At 43.4% G+C, this 20,341-nt stretch overlaps 1 protein-coding gene across 6 annotated transcripts in view; it reads right to left on the bottom strand.

Moving 5' to 3' along the window:
* Positions 1 to 18,945, bottom strand: part of DACH1 (dachshund family transcription factor 1) — a 370,149-nt gene extending 351,204 nt beyond the window's left edge. For all 6 annotated transcript variants that reach the window (XM_055802571.1, XM_055802572.1, XM_055802574.1 and 3 more), the window contains exon 1: positions 17,745 to 18,945. In XM_055802571.1, coding sequence (XP_055658546.1) covers positions 17,745 to 18,493 — 749 coding nt within the window. In that variant the 5' untranslated portion in view covers positions 18,494 to 18,945. The remainder of the gene's footprint in view (positions 1 to 17,744) is intronic.
* Between the last annotated feature and the right edge of the window lie 1,396 nt (positions 18,946 to 20,341).

The raw sequence follows: 20,341 nt of genomic DNA, 5'->3' as shown, positions 1-20,341 counted from the left end.
AACTTGTTTATGTTTAAACCTGTTTATGTGTAAACATATAAATATATTTGGGTTTCACTTTTCTCTTAAATTTGTAAACTACGCCTCAAGTTTCCTTGTTTCGCTGCCATGCAGCCATTGCTAAGAAAGGGAGACTGAACTGAGAAAAGCTGGCAGCTGTAAATGTCAAGATTATGCCCTCCTTATTATAGATACTCTTTTCCACAAAGCTCTCACATCTTCTGATCATCATACATGGCAAGTGAGCACTTAGCAATGATGTCAAAGAAACTAACTCAACATCCAGGCAACTTTCGAAACCAGGCAACTCTTAAAATGAAGATAACTCCAAACAGCCAAGTAGATTAAAAATGGTGACTGAAGACAGAATTTTCTCCCAGGCAAATTGCCAATATCTTTCTGAAAGGTAAACTCGAGCTTTTAATTAGCATGAACACTCCTCCCTATGAGCATTGCCACTGTCTGGATCATCTTAAAAAGGCATAAAAATGGCATCCCACGACTGTGCTGCAGAGCTTATATTTCCAGCAAGCACAACAGAGAAATTGCAAACCACTGACTATAATCTGAGCCGTGGAAGTTGAACATTGGTATAACCAAAGGTGAAGAATTTTTATAAAGCAAACAATGACACAGTCAAGTGAATATGAAGTGAAGTAGGGGTAAAGAAAACACATTTAAGCCTGGCAATTTCTTGATAGTTTTTATTAGCTACGCATTCTTCTGGTCCTGTAAATTAAAATCTCTACCAAGAAAGCTATATCAGGGATGATTAATATCTTCTAATTTAACCTCCCTTCCTCCCACAGCTCAAAATGAAGTGAAAGTTATCCTCAGCCTGGCCTGTCATGGTGGGCAATGGTCCAAATCATGAAAACTGGGTCAAGCATCTTTTAAAACCAGTATTATATGCTTTAGCAACCATAAATATCTATTTGTTTCTAATACAAAACCATTTCACACTTAAGATTTTGAATAATAATTTAAGAGTGTAAAATTAATATGCTAATAATGAAAATAATGTAAAGCTGCTTCTCTCAAATGATTCCTATAACATCATTATCTTTTTTCCCCAATTTATATGTCCACTGCACCATTTTATAACTATTAGAAGATACTCCAGGGTATACGTTGTGCTGGTGTATAGCGACTTCTCTGGTGGCTGAAATCATTCAGCCCGTGGACTTGTGAATAACAAAGCACCCACAGCTTAGCAAATCCTCGTATGACACATGTCATGTCATATCTTATTGCTTCAGCGCAACCCTTGCACTCCTACCATATCACCAGTAGCACAACACTTAAGTGCAGATGGGCCGAGCGCTGCTGACATCACACCCCCTGGAATGCATCCCTGCATCCCTGCTCCCATCCCCGGTCTATTAAAAGCACGAGGCATTTCTCTCCAAGCTCAGGATAAGCACCTACATTTGGTACCAAAACATTTGCAGGGGTGTTTGACTTTTGTTCCAGGGGAGTTGTGTGGATTTAGTAATTCCTGGCAGTCTTTTGTAGGTGTTTAAAACCACCTGGAGTTAGCCAAGTGACTCATTTGCATGGCGAGAGTGTCAACGGGTTCCGACATCAACATTCCTAGGAGGTGACTGCCCAATAGCAGTGGGTACAACCAGTGCTCTAATCACTGTTGAAATCATTGATAGCGCTGTCTATCCACACTATGACAGACAAAAGCTGAAATGTATTAAACATAGCAATCCATCATCCCGCAGATGGGAAGCAGGAGCCAACAGAGTTCAGAGGGAGCGACTCCCGCTGCTAACAATGGCTGAAGTACAGACAGTTCACTACTCCTCCTTGCTCCTCACCGGGCTCTTCTCCCAGCTTCCCAAGTGCGATAAATGAATAAACAGCCCACTGAAGAAGAAGGATTTAAATGCTGTAGACTTGCTGATAGTTATTATTCCAACACAGAATGCCTACAAACAAGCTTAATGAGAACATTGGATCTCTTTTTTTTCAGTTTTTTTTTTTTTTAAAAGAAAGGGGGCGGAGTGTTTGTTGAATTAAGAAATTGTGACTTCAAATAAATAAGACCCCCCCCAAAAAACCCACCAAACTTAAAAATGTTAGGTGTATAAATCTCATCTGAATATATGAGAAGCTGACGAGCTAAATATCTAGCACCGGCAGCTGGCAGCTGGAGACAAGCTACAAACAACAGTGCTCCAAATTAAGAAGTAATTTATGTGGAATACATCATTATTTTAACATGAAGGATACAAAGCTTTAAAGGGGAGAGGAATGGCTAGCAGACTTTTAAAGAAAAGTAAGTCCAGAGCAAAGTAATGCTATTTATGAAAGTTGATTTTTCTTTCTTGACTTATTTCTTGTAGGACACATGAGTCACACAATATAGCCAAAGGAAAAACTGCAACTGCTAACACCACATTAGTAAAGTATAAAAGGGAAAGACACTTTTCTTAGCATTTCAGCCTTGTCATTTCCAATTTTCTGCTCTTTGGACATGCTTGTATTCAAATTCTGGAACATCTATTCAGCATATCAATCCTAATTAGACAATCTGGGTCTGGAAAGGATGAGAGCTGGGTCATTTGCATAATTTAATCATAAATACTCAGTGATACATATTTCCAAATGCATTTGTACAATTATCTTTTCATCCTTGGGGCAATGGTATTAATATGATTAGGCAATATTTCTGGAAAAAACAGACAAGTATGCACTCTTTTTAACTGCAGCTTAGGGCGATATGAAAAATTAATTAATTTCTGAAGAAAATCAATTTCTGTACGTGACCACATTAGACATTGCTAAACCAAGACACAGAGTCCTTTCTCAATCGGAACATTTTATCATTCCTTTCCAAATTCTGATTGTTATATGAACATTTCAATAATAAAATTGTTAGATTATTTAAATTATCTTAATATATAAGCATGGAAAAGTGACTATTTCTTTTTCATGTTACCCTGACAGACATTGTGTTTTAAAAAATGTATTGTTTGACCAGTCAATAGGAAACCTTAGCATTTGGTCTGAACTCATCTTATGTGATCTTTTATTAATGCACATTATACTGACTGAATTCAAGGACAGCAGGAAATAATTCAGATCTGAAAACCACAGCTGAAAAAAAAAATAGAACCACGCTAACCTAAAGTATTTTAAAATTAATATAAGGTTTCTTCCTTGTTTGTTTTGCTATGAAGAATTAGATAAGGTGTTCCTTCAACAGAAGCATACTCATTACAAAAATGTTGTGGCATATGTGGGATACAGCCAAGCACCCAGGTGGCTAATCTCATTTTTAGAAGAAAGATACTGCTTTGTATGTTAATTGGTAAAAAAAAAATAAATATTACATTTATGTTTTTATATGTATGGTCTTTATTTCTCCTCAATCAACAGAAAAAGTAGAAATTACTGCATGCAAATGTTCAATATTCATTTAATTTGCATGAAGGTGCTTGAACAATTTTTTTATTCTAACAAGCTCATTTTTCATGCGTTTTGTCTTTCATCCTAATCTAGCATCTGTCATTCCTTTTTGAAGTTATTATCGGCCCAATTCCCTCTTGGACATGGTTGCTGGGTGACCGGTATCTTAGCACCCACTTTGACAGGAACAGATGTGAATCTGATCAAGAGATTTCCCATGAGTACCTGAAATCACAAACAACTTTCGGGAAAAACAAACAGCCTTGCTGTCACCATCCCTCTCTCACCCTCCTTCCCACCCCTTCCCCCATCCCCCCCCAAAAGAGTACAAGGAAGTTGAGGCAGAGTTATCCAGCATTATTAAAACACATTATTATTTGGCAGGTGAGCTCCCCAAGTGTCTTTCTAGACATTTCTGCCTTCAAACAGTGACTCTCAGCTTTAAGTTTTAATAAACACCCTTTGAATACTTCCAAAGACGACGGTTCGTTTCTAAGGTCACCATCTTCTAAATGTTCTCACATTGAACTTGTTTTGATCACATGAATGCTCTCATTTAAATCAATGGGATTACTCGTGTAAGCAAATTTCACATGCATACAAGCAGCCACCAGTTGTTTTATAACACCTAACTCATATTTTGATTACAAATAATGTTCTGTGATCACTCCTGCACTTGGTATTTGTGAAACTCCAGCTTATGAAAACTCTGCTAGCTATGCCATGTAGGTACCAATACTGACAATTTTTAAGAACCTGCATAATTTTATTCCTATAAAGCATTCGACTGAGATTCTAAACGCAACAGGACTCCTTACACAAACCAAAGTTTCCTTCCTGCTTGCAGGATTAAGATTTTTATGTGCAACCCAATTATCATATTGACTATATTCAATGTTCCACATGAGACACAGAAAAATATGAAAAAAACTGGGAATCACAGCTGTATGCTTCTGAAATAAACTTAGAACTACACAAAGCATTGGTGAGAATTTCCAGAAAGAGTGAAATTCTAAAAAAAAAAAAAAAAAAAAAAAGTCTAACAAACAATTTCATTCCCATCTAGCACCTCTGCCACAACAATCTCCGTACCAAAGCTTATTCTTGCTTGCTTTGGCAGGCACTACGCTAAACACAGTCTTCCTTAGCGAAGAGAAAGGAAACATTTGTGATACAAAGACTGAAAATTTGATCACACATATGTAAACTTATAAGGCTGCATGTAACAGTAACACTGGGTAAATTTGCTTTAACATGCTGTCAACCAGCCTTTCACTTCTGTCTCTTCACTATGCTACTCTTCAGCATGTTCCCAGCCCCATAGCCTCAGGGCTCTTGTCCCTACTGATACTACTAGGGTTAGCAACTGCTTCCAACCAAGAATCCTCTGTATTTGAAGTTTTCACAGTGCCTAATAAAATGGAGATTCTACGAAGAATTGGAAATTTTCATCTTCACTTTCTTCAGACTCCAGAGAGCTGTGAGGCGAAGAAAATAAACAGGAGGAGAGGAAATGGAAAGATAGAGTTTGGATCTTCAAAGATCTGAATTTGTTCCTTCATTCTGAGTTGTTGTTTTATGATCAAACAGATAACAAAGGAATTTTTTCCTCTCTAGTTTAGATGCAAAGAAATTTAAGACAAACCTTTCCATCACAATAAAGCAGTCATTGCCACTACAGCTGATCTTAAAGATTTCCCCTATTCGCAACCAAAATCAGAAAGCAGCCAAAACATTTTATTGGTAAGTCAAAAGCCTTAAACTAATCTGGTCTATATTTATTCTGGATACAGTAATGTTAATGCATGTTCTACCCAACTTATGAACAACAGAATTACAAAGGAAAAGCTAAGCAAGTCAGTGCTTAAGAAAAATGTTTTAAGTCCCCGAATGCAACTGGACCTTGACCTTCCATTAAAAATCACTGGGGAACAAACCCATTCTCTGTGTGTTGGAAAAAATGCCCCCCTCTACCCACTCAGGATATCAGCATCACACAGTAGTCAAAACTGTTGATGGCACCAACAAAAACTGAATCTAAAAGCATAAGGCTGACTTAGGGAAAGACAGAAAGAGAACTTAGGGATCGTTGTGACCACTTATTTGAGGTGAATTAGAAAGGGACATTATGTACACATTTATAATACATAATAGTGATAAGTAATCACCATTTAGAAGACTCACCCTTCACTTGTCCAGTCAAAGGAAGCACAAGCTATGAATAATGGGGCTATGATGATGCCTCAGAGAACAGTTTGGTTATCCAGACTGGCAAAATCAAGAATGGCTTATGACAAACTGTATGGAAAAATTCATTGGTGTGAAAAGCAAACAAACAGTGTAAATAACTTCTTATTTATTGTGATAACTCTGTTATTCCCACTCCTCACCTTCCAATCCTTTTTGCCCAAGCCAAAAATGTGACTACAAACTCAGGACTAGGTGACAGTGGGAGCAGTAATTCACACAAAAGCCTATTCTACCATGTCCATATTAAAGAGCAGAACAGTCTACAGCCAGGGATCATCAGCTGAGCTGTTTAGCCATCTAAAGCGTTAAGATGGTGTATAAAGAGAAAAGTGATATACACTAGATGAGTAGTAACCAAATCTGTCACTCATCCACTAGAAATAGGTAGACTTATACAGGCACTGAATGCCAATTTCAGCACTAGAAATGTCTTTCAAGGATGGGAAGATTGCCTGAGAATAGGAAACAGTTTCCATGAGAAGGTGGAAGCCAAGCCTGGAAGGTTTGCAGAGCCTCTGTGGGATAGTAATTGCTGAGGCAAACTTAAGCGGAACAGAGCACTCAGTTTGTTAAATAAATCAAAATGCAAGCTATTCTAATTTTATGTAACCCCATAAGCGTAGTTCCAGATATTCAAATGAACTAAGGAACCCTTCCCCGTCCTTAGGGCCCACTGCTTCAACTTAGCTGGCATGCTCCTACACACCACACTGGCAGAAACACCGGACACATCAAATACCATACCACCTCACCACAGAGTTGTCAGCACTCACCATGGAGTTTTTAGGTTTTCAGCTCAAAGCAAAGTACTGAAAGAGGAAAGCCATGGTAGCACCTACTCATTACTTTCTTTGATTCCAAGAGGAGGTCTGAACCCAGATTTTCCAAATTCTAAACTTTTAGTCTTACTGGGGGAAGAAGAAAGGTCATTTTGGCAGAAGGAAGAAAGGAGTCTCTGTGTCTTCTTGTAAACTCTTTCATTGGGTAACCCTTTTTGAACCTTGATCCACCATGTCCCATGTCCCAGGTGAGCAGCCTAACGTCCCATCAGCAGTCACTCTCTTCTCTATAGCCCATATAACATGCACCGACTATAGTCACTCCCTGCTCTATATTTGCATTTCACATGCAGGAAAACGAAGCCTAAGTTACTAAACCCAGAGGAGAGTTCATGGTTTGAGGATTTAGCCCATACCGAACAAATTCTATAATTTAAACTTTTTGCAGGTTAATTATATTGAGAAATCATTAGACATTTTAAAGAATTAGAACATTGAACTGTTAAATATTAGGCACATGACCCATACCTAATGTAAAGTAAGTTTCTAAAAATGTCCTCAGAAAAATTTAGTAGAAAAACAGGTGTAGGAGAGAATTCAAATGTGACCCATCAGGCCCCAGTATTTAGAAATGAATTGGGATCAGTTCATTCCTTTCCCATGGGGTAACTTGTATAAATGTAATTCTATGGTTTCATAAAACCAGGTCAAGCTTCTGTCCCTTGAGGTCGTTTGGCAATTTGAAGCATGGCAGCACTTTTTCCTGGCTACAAGTTCAAATCTGCATGCGTTCTGGATTTGTGAAACGCAACAATTAGTCGAGCCGAAAAAGATAAGACCCATCCCGATTACAGCACACCTTCCTCACAGAAAACCACTCACAGGGGTGAAACACAATTTCACAAAACAGTATTTACGACAAGTTGGCTCTTTCATTTAAGCTGATGAAAATGCCTGCGTTTTTCACCTCTAACAAAATAAGTATTTTTCTTTCATCAGCTGGCACACCAATTAAAAAAGCAGATGACCTTATCACATAACAATGCCAGCAGTTGTAACTGACGACATCCTTCTCCTTTAATGTCAAAGTGTTTTACCCATATAATCATACTGTGGAATATCTGTGAATACACGTATGCTTCACAATGCATTTCATAGCTATTATTTTATCACCTCTCATGATATCACTGTATTATACTAATTTAAGTAAGAAAACACGTAAAGTAAGACTCAACGAGATAAAATCATAGAAGGGGGTCACCAGAAAAGATGAAATCTGTACTTTGCAGACCCACATCAGCGAAGGCTCAGCAGCAGAGAGCTAAAGGCCATGGAGGCTCCACTCCTTCAGGAACAACCTGAAATCACTGTGTTTAACATCATGTCCCATGTACTGTGTACCAGAGCCTGACTTTCACTGCAGTGAGGCAGGAATGACAATCTGACTCTGAGATGTTGCTCAGCTGAGCAACACAAATCCACCCGTACTGGACCATACTCCTTCTGGGGCTATCAAAGCTTCCTCAACCTGTGTAAAGGGTATATTGGCCAGCTCCACACAAACAACTTCTAATGCACGCCTCTAAGTCCATATGCCAGCCAAAGACCCAGAGGCACCAAGGACTGCCCCATCTCAGACCACAAGCAGACTGGTCCCTGCAGGAACCTCCACACCCTGAACAGCGAAATCTATTGAAAGTTTATTAATTCTTAGGCACATCCCACCTGCTGCACCTTGAGGCGGCCTCAAGCCAATCCAACAGCTGTGGCCGTACCCAAACATCTCCACTAAAAACCTCACCAGTGCTCTCTCCAGGAAACATTTCGACTCCTTCCTTGCACAATTTGCATGGCTGCTCCTGCAGCAGCTATATGCTGTTCAGTTAGTATTTCTAACACATTTTCCTCACAGTTTATGAAAAATTTATTTTATACATAGCTATAAACCGTAAATTACTGTAGCAGGAGCTTTGTTTAGTACTTCTATCCTTATTTTATCATGATATTTCAGCAGCAAATTTTGAAGGGAATTGTTAGAATCATAAGCCATCTGCAACACCAAGTATTGTAAGACAAAATAATTTATTAGCAGTTCATATTTCTTTTTTAATCTGGCCTGTCAAAAGCTATGAGTACCAGCTTAAAAAAAAAAAACAACAACAAACACCACCCAAAAACCCAAACAAAACAAAAAACCACCAAACCAACTGATCCTGCTCTGAATTAGAACAACATACAACAACATTTGCAACAGAATTGTGACATTAATCTTTAGTGGTAGATGCAGACATGGAGAACTAATGAAGTCCTGCAAATCATCTACATAGTAAGAACTGTTCTAACAAGCTAAGAAAATTTTTTTTTAAAAAAAGAGAACATATGCTTTTTCATTTGTATCAGTCCTTATTATACACTTTATACCACCTGAGGCATTTTCCTTGCCCCTCCTTTTTTTTTTTTTTTTTAGCTTGTAAGCAGAAATTTGAGGAAACAGAAAACAATTGGAAAATGGTTTCACTTCCTTCCCACCAAACTATCAGTGAGTATCAGAAATAAAATGTAAAAAGTGACAGCCATGGCACACATCTTGAAGTGCCCATTTCCTTTAAAAAGTGACAGGCTGCTTCTCTGCTACAGAAATTAATACAAAAATCCCCAGCAGGAGGTACAAAGCCACAGGTTATACCAAATTCTCATACTCATTCCTGCCAAGACGTTGTCCTGATTTCCTAGAGTTAATTAATAAGAAAGAACACAATACTCACAAAAACATTTAAAAATGCATAATGAATCTTATTTTATGCAACAAGTGTTAATTTACAGGACACTAAAGCAGCAGCATTTTTTCAATGCCTTCAAACTGTCCCTACTAATGCAAGAAAAGTATACAGTAAGCCAGCTTCCTACCAAAGATGTCAACTGATTCTTTTATAGCCCTTCCAAAAATATTTTGCAGATGCTTGGTTTAAAGATGTATGTAGGCTATTGATAGCAACAGGACTATTCACATTCTTAAAGTTAAGCATATGGTTTCAAACCACAGCATTTTTATTTTAATGTAAATAGCAAAGTCCTACAGGTGACCTTCTTCAACAAAGAAAGGTTTTTACAGCAGGCCAGGAGACTGGAAACAAATTATATGCTTCATGAAGACAGATAACGCTGGCATCCATTAAAACATGATATAAAACCAATTAAAATATTAAGTTTATATTTTTACTACATTTTGAGAAGTATCATTCAAAAATAATAGCTTCAGTAATGTTTTTTAAAGAATGCTCGAACTATTAATAAGCCCTGACTAGATTTATCACCAATAAAAATGTTATGCATTGCTTGTAGTTCTTAAAAATACAGTACCTATAACCTGAAAGCAGCTTTTTTCTGCCCCATACATAAAATCATGACCTAGCTCTTTATTAAAATAAAAATAATTAATTAGTAAGTATTAGGAAAACATGACATCAAAGTTACAAAAGATGTAATAGTAATAATATATATATATGTATTACCTGTTCCCTTTATAGTTTACTTTATGTAACTACTTTATTTTTGATCCCTTACAATTGTTTTGCGTAAGATGAAAAAGCAAACTGTTTCCCAAAAGTAAGATTTAAAAATAATTTCTATCATACAACAATTTGTAAATACAAGCATATTCTGAGACATGTCCTGAACATCAGCTTTTGATCCAAATGCAAAATACCCATTACCTGTTCTCAGTACAGTATAGCTAACAAGGGCTCTAACATGAATGGTATTCAGAGTTATGAACTTCAATCATGACATCGTAATGTTACAAATGTATTTTAGCTGTCAGCTATGCTAAAATGTCTGCAGCAGTCCCACATACTCCCCTTCTTCCCCTTCCTCCCCAGCCCCATCCAATTCTGGTATGTAGCTCTGTTACTTTTGTTAGCCAGGTAAGCTGTCTGCACACCTATGTATGGCCCTCTCAGTTAGTCATACAATCTAAGGGAAAAACTAAACATAAAAAAGGCATGTCTTAATAGTTAACACGTTTGGGTGGTTTTTTTCCAGTATTTTTAGTATCCCACAAAAGTATAATGTGCATGAGAAAACTAGCCTGAAAGTTTTACTTGAACCCAAGCTTGTTTTGGATCAAAAGGAATTTAGGCAGAATTTAGCCATTTGGCTAATCAGGAGAATAATTCTATAAATACTAAGAATGAATAAAATTTCAAGATCAAAACACCCTCTTATTTTAATGGAAAAAGAACATCCAGTTATTGTGGTGAGGTGCACTGGAAAATTTTAATTGACCTGCTGCACTGCTTCTGGACTATAGCTAATGTCAGCCTTCCAATGGACATAAAACCCCACTGTTTAGTATTTGCAACAAAAATATTATTTATTTTTTTCATACTGAAATAACTTTCTTCTTCACGAGGAAGCTGCAAAATATATGGGATGCAAAGAAAATATCTACAGTAAATTAGTTTTGGAGGCAACAGGGTACCTTTAAACAGAATAATGAACAGAAAGTTACGCAGGTGTTACCCATACCAGCGTTCTCAGGGGTGCATGACAAAACCTTTAGACTGTTTTATTACATCAAAAGCATAATATTAAGAATATTAAAAAAATAGGTTTATACTGGTTTAGAAAGTTTCTCTTTATTCCTAATACACTGTTCGGCTACACGCAATTTATGACATCTTTTGATACAATTCTGCAAATTGTATTGTATATATTCATACCCCTGCCACAGGAGGATATTGACTCTAAATATAATTATCACAAAACATTGTCTAAAGCACTGTGAACTGAAATATATTTTGTAATCTATTTCCTCAACCACAACTCATGCAAGCACTTCCATGAATTTTGGTGAATGTATCGTGAACTGCCGCTCAGGGTCCTTTCAGTCCAATATCCCATCTCCAAAACTGACCTATGGAAATTCACAGAAAAATGCAAGTACTCAGTATTTACAAAGTTATCCTTCCCCAGTGTAGTTTCCCAGCTCATCACTATCACTGATTTAGAGTAAAGAACTACAAATTGGGAAGTAACTGTATGGTCAAAAGCTGATCCTTCCTCCTATAAAATTCAGTGATAGCGTTTTTTCTACTTTATGCTATGGAAAAGATACTACCACCCTTTTTATTTTTCTTCCCTTAAAAAAAAAAAAAAAAGAAGTTTTAAACAGTTCACAGTTATTCACAGTTAAAGCTAAAATTCCATATTTAAGAGATTACATTTCAATATTCTGCAATGCTTATGAAATGAAACATCAGGACCTGTTAGGAGATGCCCCTGGCTGAGCACCGCATCATAGAAATAAGCAAAACATAATGGGTTAAGGGTAAAGTTACTCAAAGCAACCTGGAATTTATCAAGTCACAGACATACCTTGATACTAAATATGAAGATTTTTTGTTTATGTTTCAGGATTTTTGAAAATAATTTAAATGATGATGGAAAAGAAAAATTCTTCCTTAATGCATGCTGGAGAAATTATCTATATATGAATTAACTCTCTGGATCATAATAGCTTTTTGCAGATGACTCTTCAGCTCTATCATTTAAATACTTATTTAGGCAACTAAAAATTTACTGTCAATTCATATTATGTCAGTCCACATTATGGCGCTGTTACAGTATGCACATTTAAAGAGTATTGAAAAAATTACTGTTCATGTGCAGCATATAATTTGCAAAAGGTTAATAACTATTTTAAAACAATGAATGGAATTAACTCATAATGCAAAGCAGATGCCCCAAACGTTATTTTTTAAACAAAACATATTTAACTTATAAAAGAACAAAGAAGATCTAAATCCAGTCCTGTTGCTTAAAAACAGACAGGCATTGTGGTTGTTTCAGACTCTTGGTTCGCTGGCTCATACAATTTTGATAAAACTCCGTAGTTTCTGACTACTCCCTCTGCTATCCTGCAGCCAGGAATTAATTTTTACCGCTAAACTTGTAAAGCTCCTCCATGAAGAGGCAATACTGGCAACACTGAAAGAGATTTACCTGTATCAGACCAGCAGGGATTGCAGTAATAATTTAATGTATCTACGATAATAGTTCAAAAGAAAAATACTGAAATTCAATCCAGTGTATGACAATTCTCTGTTTCGTATGCAATTCACTTTAGATGATGAATTGCAGAGATAGGCAAAAACAGCCGTCTGGAACGATCTAGTAACAGGAGAAAACAGAAGAAATACTCAATGGCAGTCAAACAAAACTAGTATTTCCAACAAACATTCCGAACACACTCCAGATTCCAAAACATTAAGCAGGCAAGTAGAGTAAATAAGATGACTTTAAGTGCATTTTGGTTTGCTGTGCTGAGAAGCAGTGGAGACAAATGCCCATGTGGGAACGGCAGCCCCCTAGGTGCCAGCCCTAGGGGGCACGCTGTGGGGCGCGCTCCCAGCATCCCAGGTAGGACCAGTAGCCTCAGGCACCATGCCTCCAGCTGCAGAAAGAGAGTGGAGGCCCAAGACTGAACCAAGCATTTGAACACAGATAGTAATAGTTTGTGGAAATAACAAAGCTATTCGCTGTGCTTTCCCACAGTCCATTCTGGTAAGTTGATACAAAATTGACAACAAAAGTGTGCAGTTTTATATAAACTACAGCTACTGGTGAAATGTTTTAAAAAAAAAAAAAAAGAAAAAACGCACAACAAAACCCATAAAACTTTACCAATAGTCATAGCTATAAGATAAAGGAGGAGTAAATCAAATGGAACACTTCAGGAAAATCACATGAAGTAATCAAGGAAAAAAACGTCCCTCTGCCCACAACTAGCAGCCCCTCACATCCCTGCAGAGGAACAGCACCGGCAGCGTTGCACAACAGGCAACGAACGCTCACTGGGGAGAAGTGTTCCCTTCCTCAAGTATCAGATACTGGGCTGATGCCAGGGACTAAGCATCAGATTAAAGGGATAAATTCTCTGTTCTGTTGTAATAAGCATGGCCCAAAGATCTCAGCTTCTAACTTGTAATATTTACCAATAAATAAATAACCATAAGATGGATATTAAAGTTCTGTTATTGTGAGCAGCTGGAGTCTTTCAGGGTTTTTTTAAGTCTGAGGAAGCCACCTCCAAACCTTTCACTCCTTTATAGTTACAACAATTTATCCTCTGGCCTTCCAGAAGTCGTCTTTGCTTGTAAAACCTACCATATTTCTGCTGATTATATTTTAGTAATCTGTGGCAAGAAGGAAGGTCATCAATATAAACTGCAGATACTACGTATTTGACATTCCTTCCAGCTGCACTTGCTGACCTGTTCATTTAAAATACCTATGATCTGTACTAACCTATCTGGGTGAGATACTCCTTTAATTAATACAAACGGGGAAAAACTATGCAAGCGTGCAGTATTCAGTAAACAAGCACATGCTAGGTCCACATAATTTAAGAGAAGCAGAAGCTAGCAAAGAGAGACTGAGTAACTGCCATGTAAGACAGGCTTTGAAGAGAATTGTTTCATGTTCAGCATCTTTCCCCTTTATACTCAAAAATCAATTAGGTTGTTTTCCAAATTTGTAAATAGCTTCCAAACAGTGCAAATAATTCCCTGCTTTAAGTATGAATGTCAGCGAACTCATTCAAAATCATCTTCAAATGTCAGAAAAGATTAACATATCCCGGCCACAGGAGGGAGGTCAGAAGAAGGCACACGCTTTTAGTCTTTACTCGGGTGGACACGATCCAAAGCCAACCTAAGTCTATGGGAAAACTCCACGAAGGAACCCAGCATGGTAACATTTCACGACAAGTGCTCAAAACACAAGAGACCAGAAACAATCTGTGATCAATAGCTTCCAGGTCATTAATCCCAGGCAGGTGACATCCAGTGCGCCGTTCGGTACTCTCTTTCACGCACACATTCAAGAAAACTGACTCGACTGGCATCTAGTAGCTTTAAATATTTTCCATGTTTTGCCTTTATCCTCCCCGTTTGTTTGGCACATGGCTTTCTAACATCCCATTAATGTCAAACCGTTTAATCGGAATGTAAGCTAAATGCACAGTTTGCTATTTCCTGGATTTCTGTTTGGCGACCAGTGCTTTTTATGAGGAAAATAAAAGCAAAGGTCAGTATGACCAGAAAAGAAAAGTCATCTTCCATAACGGAAGCTTATTTTTCCAGTGAACTGATACAGAAGCCTAATTTAGAAAAAGGTCCTTTAGTATCATGTTATTATTAGTAGTATCACAAATAAACACAAAAACCAATTCACTTTACAGACCTCCACATTAAGCATTCAATAGAAAATCCCTTGGTGTTTTATTGATTTTTGTTTTATTGATTTTTTAAATAGCAATATCACAGTTAAAATGTATCATTTTAGTGAAACACCTCTAAAAGTTTTCCATCACGAAATAAGTTATTACAAATTATTTCCACAGCAACTGGCAACTAACGATTCAATCCATTTAAAGAACAACAAAGTAATGGCTTTATTTGGATGCCTTTTTTGATTAAATAACGTATTAACCTTGATGAAGCTTTCCAAAAAGGGATTAGTGTATTCGAGTGCATCAGCTGATTATGAGACAAATATAACGGTGATAAGATGCTGGTTCAAATTTTCTGAATCTGATGAGTATAACAATTTAGCCGCTAGGATGGAGTTGGCTCTTAGAGCTTCTATCCCAACAGTAAGTGTCCACCCAGATACAAAAGACATCACCCGGCTAAAGTATGCAGTAACTGAGAGTCTGGAAAGGTCACTTAAATCACTGAACTGGGGAGAATAAAATATCCTGCGTAATTACTGTAACGTCAGAAATAATTAAAAATAATTAATCTGTAAGGAAAGGAGAATCACAGTGAAATGTATTGGAGGGGAAACCCAGAAAGTAAATACAGATTTATCTTCTGATGGTATCATCCATTTTGACCAAAACTCACTGACCCACTTTGCTTTATTTGTCTATACTGTAATGATACATTTTGCATACCTATTGTATATCCTTTCCATTAAGTTATTTGCTTAATGGATGTATAAATAAGTCTACTGCAATTACACTTTTTAAGGGTCAAATCCTATCCACTTCTGAACCCACAACTGTAATTTCTACTACGCCAGATGATAACACAGCAGACCTCAGAAACAGCTGAAACCCAGCCGATTCGGTGGTGTTTACGTGATCAACCCATGTTACAAACAGGCTGCCAAACCCTTCTATATCCCTGCAAAGTCCAGGAACCAGTGACCCCATACCCCCCGCCCAAAAAAAAAAAAAAAAAAAAAAGTTTCTGTATTTTTTAATTTCACGTGTTAAAATTACAGTGACCGTGGCAAAAGAAAACTTCCATTAGTTTATTTTAAGGACCAAATCTTGGCACTCGTGCAGTTGTTACATGCCACGCAAAAAAAAAAAAAAACCCAAAACAAAAAACAAACCACAAAAAAAACCCAAAAAAACAACCAACACCCCAATCGTCTAAGAGCAGCTATTAATATTCATGTTGATTCCACATGAAACAACAGCAGTTACCCGAGCAGCTACAGTTATGTCAGCGCCTGGAAGTTATTCCAGGCTGTTTTGTCCTGCTACCCTGAATATTCAGGAACTTCAACAATCCATCGAGCAACAGCCACCGCAGAGTAAGTGCCGTGCTTCGCCCCGCTCTAGGCTGGCGAGCCCCATCTGCCCCCCGCCGCCTCGGGCAGGGGGGACGGAGGGGATGTCACAGCCCCCGCCACCAGGGCAGGGCACGGCACGGCCCCGCGCGGGGTTAGCTGCCCACGTGTTGGCGGTTGCTGCACCTTGAAATCTGACAACAGGAAAGTGAAAGGAGCCCGCTCTGTTTATTTGCGTACACTGAAAGTATCGTCGGGACTTTGCCCGCGCCCTCCTCCTCGGCGAGCCCTCGCTCCGTGTGGTGCTCCCACCGCCCCTCCAGCGCGGCAGAGCCGGAGCCCCCCGCCCCAGGCCGGGGGAGCCCCCGGGAACTGGAGGCGCTTCCGACCGCTCTGATCTCGGGGTCACGGCTGTTATGCGATCCCTTCTCCTTATCAAGCAGCTTCAGCCCTGTAACCTACAGATTGAGAGATAACAGCCCCACATTTTCGCCCTCGGTTGCAAAGCCGGCTGCTACCGCAGCAGGAATTTCCTCTTTTGCCCGCTCCTTCTCCTCCGCACCCCGCCCCCCCCCAAACACCCCTCCCCGGCTGTGCCAAGTTTGGGGCCTCACCTCTCCTCCGCTGACCCCCCGACCCGCGGATGCACGGCAGGGCAGCGCGGCGGTACCCGGAGCGCTGCCCTCCCGCCCCCGGCGCCATCCCCGCCACCGCGCCCGCGCAGAATAGCGCGGTAACCGGATTCAGCCTTGGCCAGATACCATCCCCGCTCCCGCTGCCACCGTCGCCCTCTCCGCGGCTGGCGGGGGCCGGGAGCCGCTCGCACCTGCTCCACGGGGACCCCCCCCCCCACGCCCACCCCGCCCCGGAGGGAGCAGGCCAGCCCGGCCGCCGGGCACCCCTCCCCGCTACCCCAAAGCGGCCGCAGCCGCCGCCGCCACCACCTCCTCCTCACGGTCTTCCCGCCCTCCCTCCACCCCACCCCCCCCGCCCCGTTCGCCATGTGGCAACTGCCTCATAGACCTATACAAAAAGTGCACGTGCCCCTTCGGATATATGACAGCAGCTGATGGCCAAGTGGCTTCCACCCACCCCGGCCAGGCCCTCCGCCCGGCAGGCGGCCCGGCGCCCCATCCCAGTCACACGAAACCCGAGTGCCTGTGTGTCGCTGCCCCCCCCCACCCCCGCCTGGACCGCTCCCCGCCCACTCCTGTGCACCCTTCGGGCAGCTTTTTCTCAGGGCCGCTCCTTTCAAAGACACGTCCAGGGATAAACTTGAGGAGGGGGGTCGGTCAGAAAGCACTTTTTGGCCCCGCCACCCTCTCCGCGGCCCCGCCGGCCCTCCGCTCCCCGCGGCAGTCCCGAGCCCCCGGCACGCCTCGGCCGGGGGGAGGGAAGGGGGCAATGACAGGGCGATACTTGCAGGGCGCAGAGGGAGGGGGGGCAGAAGCACCCTCTCTCCTCCCTCTCTCCCTCCGTCCCGCCGAGGAGCGGCGCAGCCGGCTGCGGAGGAGGCCGGCTGGGTGCCGGGACAGCGAGGGAGAGAGAGGGGGCGAACGCACGCGGCTGCAGGCCGCCCCCCGCCCCGGCCCGCGCGGTGGCAGCGGGAAGCGGCGCAGCGTCCGCCCGGGCCGCACCGCGCGGGGGTGGGACGGGGGCGGCGGCGGCGGGGGTGTCCCGCGGGGTGTGCGTGTGCCTTGCGGCGGTTACCTGGCGTTGGTGCAGTCGTTGTAGAGGGTCTCGAAATCCTTCCTGGAGATGAGTTTGCAGCGGTTGACCCCGGGCTGGATGGCCCCCAGCCCCCTCAGGATGCGGACCTGCTCCACGTTGCAGACGACGGGCGTGATCTCCAGCCGCTTCAGCTTGGTGTAGACCGTGTGCAAGCCCCCCACCAAGTGCTTCAGGAAGAGGTCGAACGCCTGGGGCAGGCAGATGAGCTCGCAGCCCTCCACGGTGAAGGAGGCCACTTTGGCCCCCCTCAGATCCACCATCTTGCACTCGTTATTCTGGGGGGTGTTCTCCACCGGGGACGGGGTCGAGTACACGGGCTTGCCGGGCAGGCTGCCGGCCGCGCTGGCCGCGCTGGCATTGGGAGTGGAGGTGCCGCCGCCGCTGCTGCTGCCGCCGCCGCCGCTGCTGCCGCCGCCGCCGCCGCCGGTGCCCAGGCTGGGGCTGCCGCCGCCGCCGCTGCCGTTACCGCCGCCGCCGCTGGTGGTGGAGGTGACTGTGGCCGCCGCTGCCGCCGCCGCCGCCGCCGCCGCGATGGGCTCCGGCCGGAATAGGTTTGTCCCCGAAGCGGCCGGCGGGGGAGCGATGGACGGAGACGGAGAGGAGGTGGCCGACGAGGAGGTGGCCGACGAGGAGGTGGTGGTGGTGGTGGTGCAGGCGGCAGAAGTTGAGACCGGAGGCTGAGGGGGGACCAGCTGGGTCGGAGGGATCAAAGCAGCCGGTACGGCCATGGTCACATATACGGCGGAGGGGGCAGGGGGAGGGGGGAAAGTTCCCACACACACACGCAGGGGAAAGGGGAAAAATTAAAAAAAAAAAAAAAAAGAAGATAAAAAAAATAAAAAAGGAGGAAAGGAGAGAAGGGAGGAGGGGGGAGAAGAAGGGGGGGGATAACCCCGGATCAGGTGCTGCGGCGAGCGAGAGAGCAGGGGGCAGAGTGAGAGAGAGAACGCACAAAGTGTCCCGCAAGTGGGGACGGAGGAGGAGGAGGAGGAGGAGAAGTCCGCTCCGGGCGGCGGGGCTGGGGCCGAGGGGAGGGGGGAGGGCAGTTTCTTTTTGTGGTCCTTGCTCTAGCACCACGTTAAAGACGAAGGTGAAAAGGAGGAGGTTTGAAGGACTTCGGTTCTCTCTGGCAAGTACATTGATCAAAGATTGAGAGGGGAATGACAGAGAGAAAATGAGCTGGGAAGTGCTGGCTGCCGCCGCCGCTCGCTGGACGAGTTGTTGTTGTCACACGGTGCGGAGGGGAGGAGCTCCGGCAACTTGAAATACCCTTTGAAGCAGCAAAAGGCTCACTCACTAGTATTAACCCAAATTATCCAACCAGGAACCCGGAGCAGGAAAACAGAGAGAGGGAGAGAAGTCTCCCCCCGCCCCCCCTCCTTTCAGGAACCGTTAGATTACATGTTTCATATTTCACCCCACCAGAGACGAGATGTAATTTTCCCAGCCCTTTTCTGCAGTCGCTTGTCAACACAGTTTGTGAGGAAACACGAGCGTCTCCAGCGCTCCCCCGAAGCCGGCCGGGAGCGGGGAACCGGGGGTGCGGGGCGGGCGCTGGCCGCGCACCTTGCCGGGGCCGGGCCGGGGCCGGGGCGCCCGCGGACAAAAGCAGAAACCTCCGGACGGGTCTGTTGCTCTCGCTGTTGTTCTCCCGGAACCACAGACGCTCCTCCCGGCGGGGTGGAAGCTGCTGCCGAGGGGTCCGGGGACAGCGCCGAGGCCCCTTTGTTGCGCGGGCAGCGGCGGCTGCGCGGGGCGCGCAAGGGCAGCCCCACGCGGCAGCGCTCGCGGAGACCTTCCTGACGGCGGCCACGGATCGAGGGGGACGGGGCGCCGCGGGTCACGCCGTCGGGAAACCGCATCGAGGGGGGGCCGCGGCGGCCCCGAACTAACTTGGGGGGGGGGAGGGGGAGTGTGAGGACCGCCCGGCCCGCGCAGGCACCGCCGCGCAACAGGTGTCGGCGTCGCGCAGAACCCCCGCGGCGGCGTCCCGGGGCAGGTAGCGCGGAAAGTCAGCTGCTGCGTGTGCCCACGCATGCGCAGTGGCGCGGGCGGCAGGACGCGCCGCGTCTGGCGTGGCCGGGCCCCGTGCGCCGCGTGCTACCTGCCCGCCGCCGAAGTTGGGGAGGGAGTTCTAACGCGTGTTTAGCGGCTCGGCTGCGTGGGGTGTTAGGGTCGGTCGGGAGAGCCCGGGGCTTGCTTCTGCTTCCCTCGAGGGCACTTCGCTTTTTTAAAAGGTTAAAGAAATGGGCAGCCTTTACAGACGGGGGGGGGGGCGGTCGTGCAAAAACAAGGTTCGGTGTGTACGTGGTGCTTCCCGTGTTAAAAATACACGTTTTGTACTTCGTGAATTGCGATGCATGTATGTGCGCCCTTTTTAAATGTATACAATTATGTGAGATATGACTCATGGGATGACACATCTACAGAGGAGATAATCCCAGCTGTAGTAATTCAATGCAGGGGAATTTCCACATTATTAGATACAAACTACTTTTATATGATCTACTTGCTTATTGTACTTTTAAATTCAAGCTACAAGAATGTGTGTTCCGATACCAGTAAACATGTCATTT

This window comes from Falco peregrinus, chromosome 4 (genome assembly GCF_023634155.1).
Source record: "Falco peregrinus isolate bFalPer1 chromosome 4, bFalPer1.pri, whole genome shotgun sequence".
Taxonomy (NCBI): domain Eukaryota; kingdom Metazoa; phylum Chordata; class Aves; order Falconiformes; family Falconidae; genus Falco; species Falco peregrinus.
This window is presented reverse-complemented; position numbering and strand designations above follow the sequence as displayed.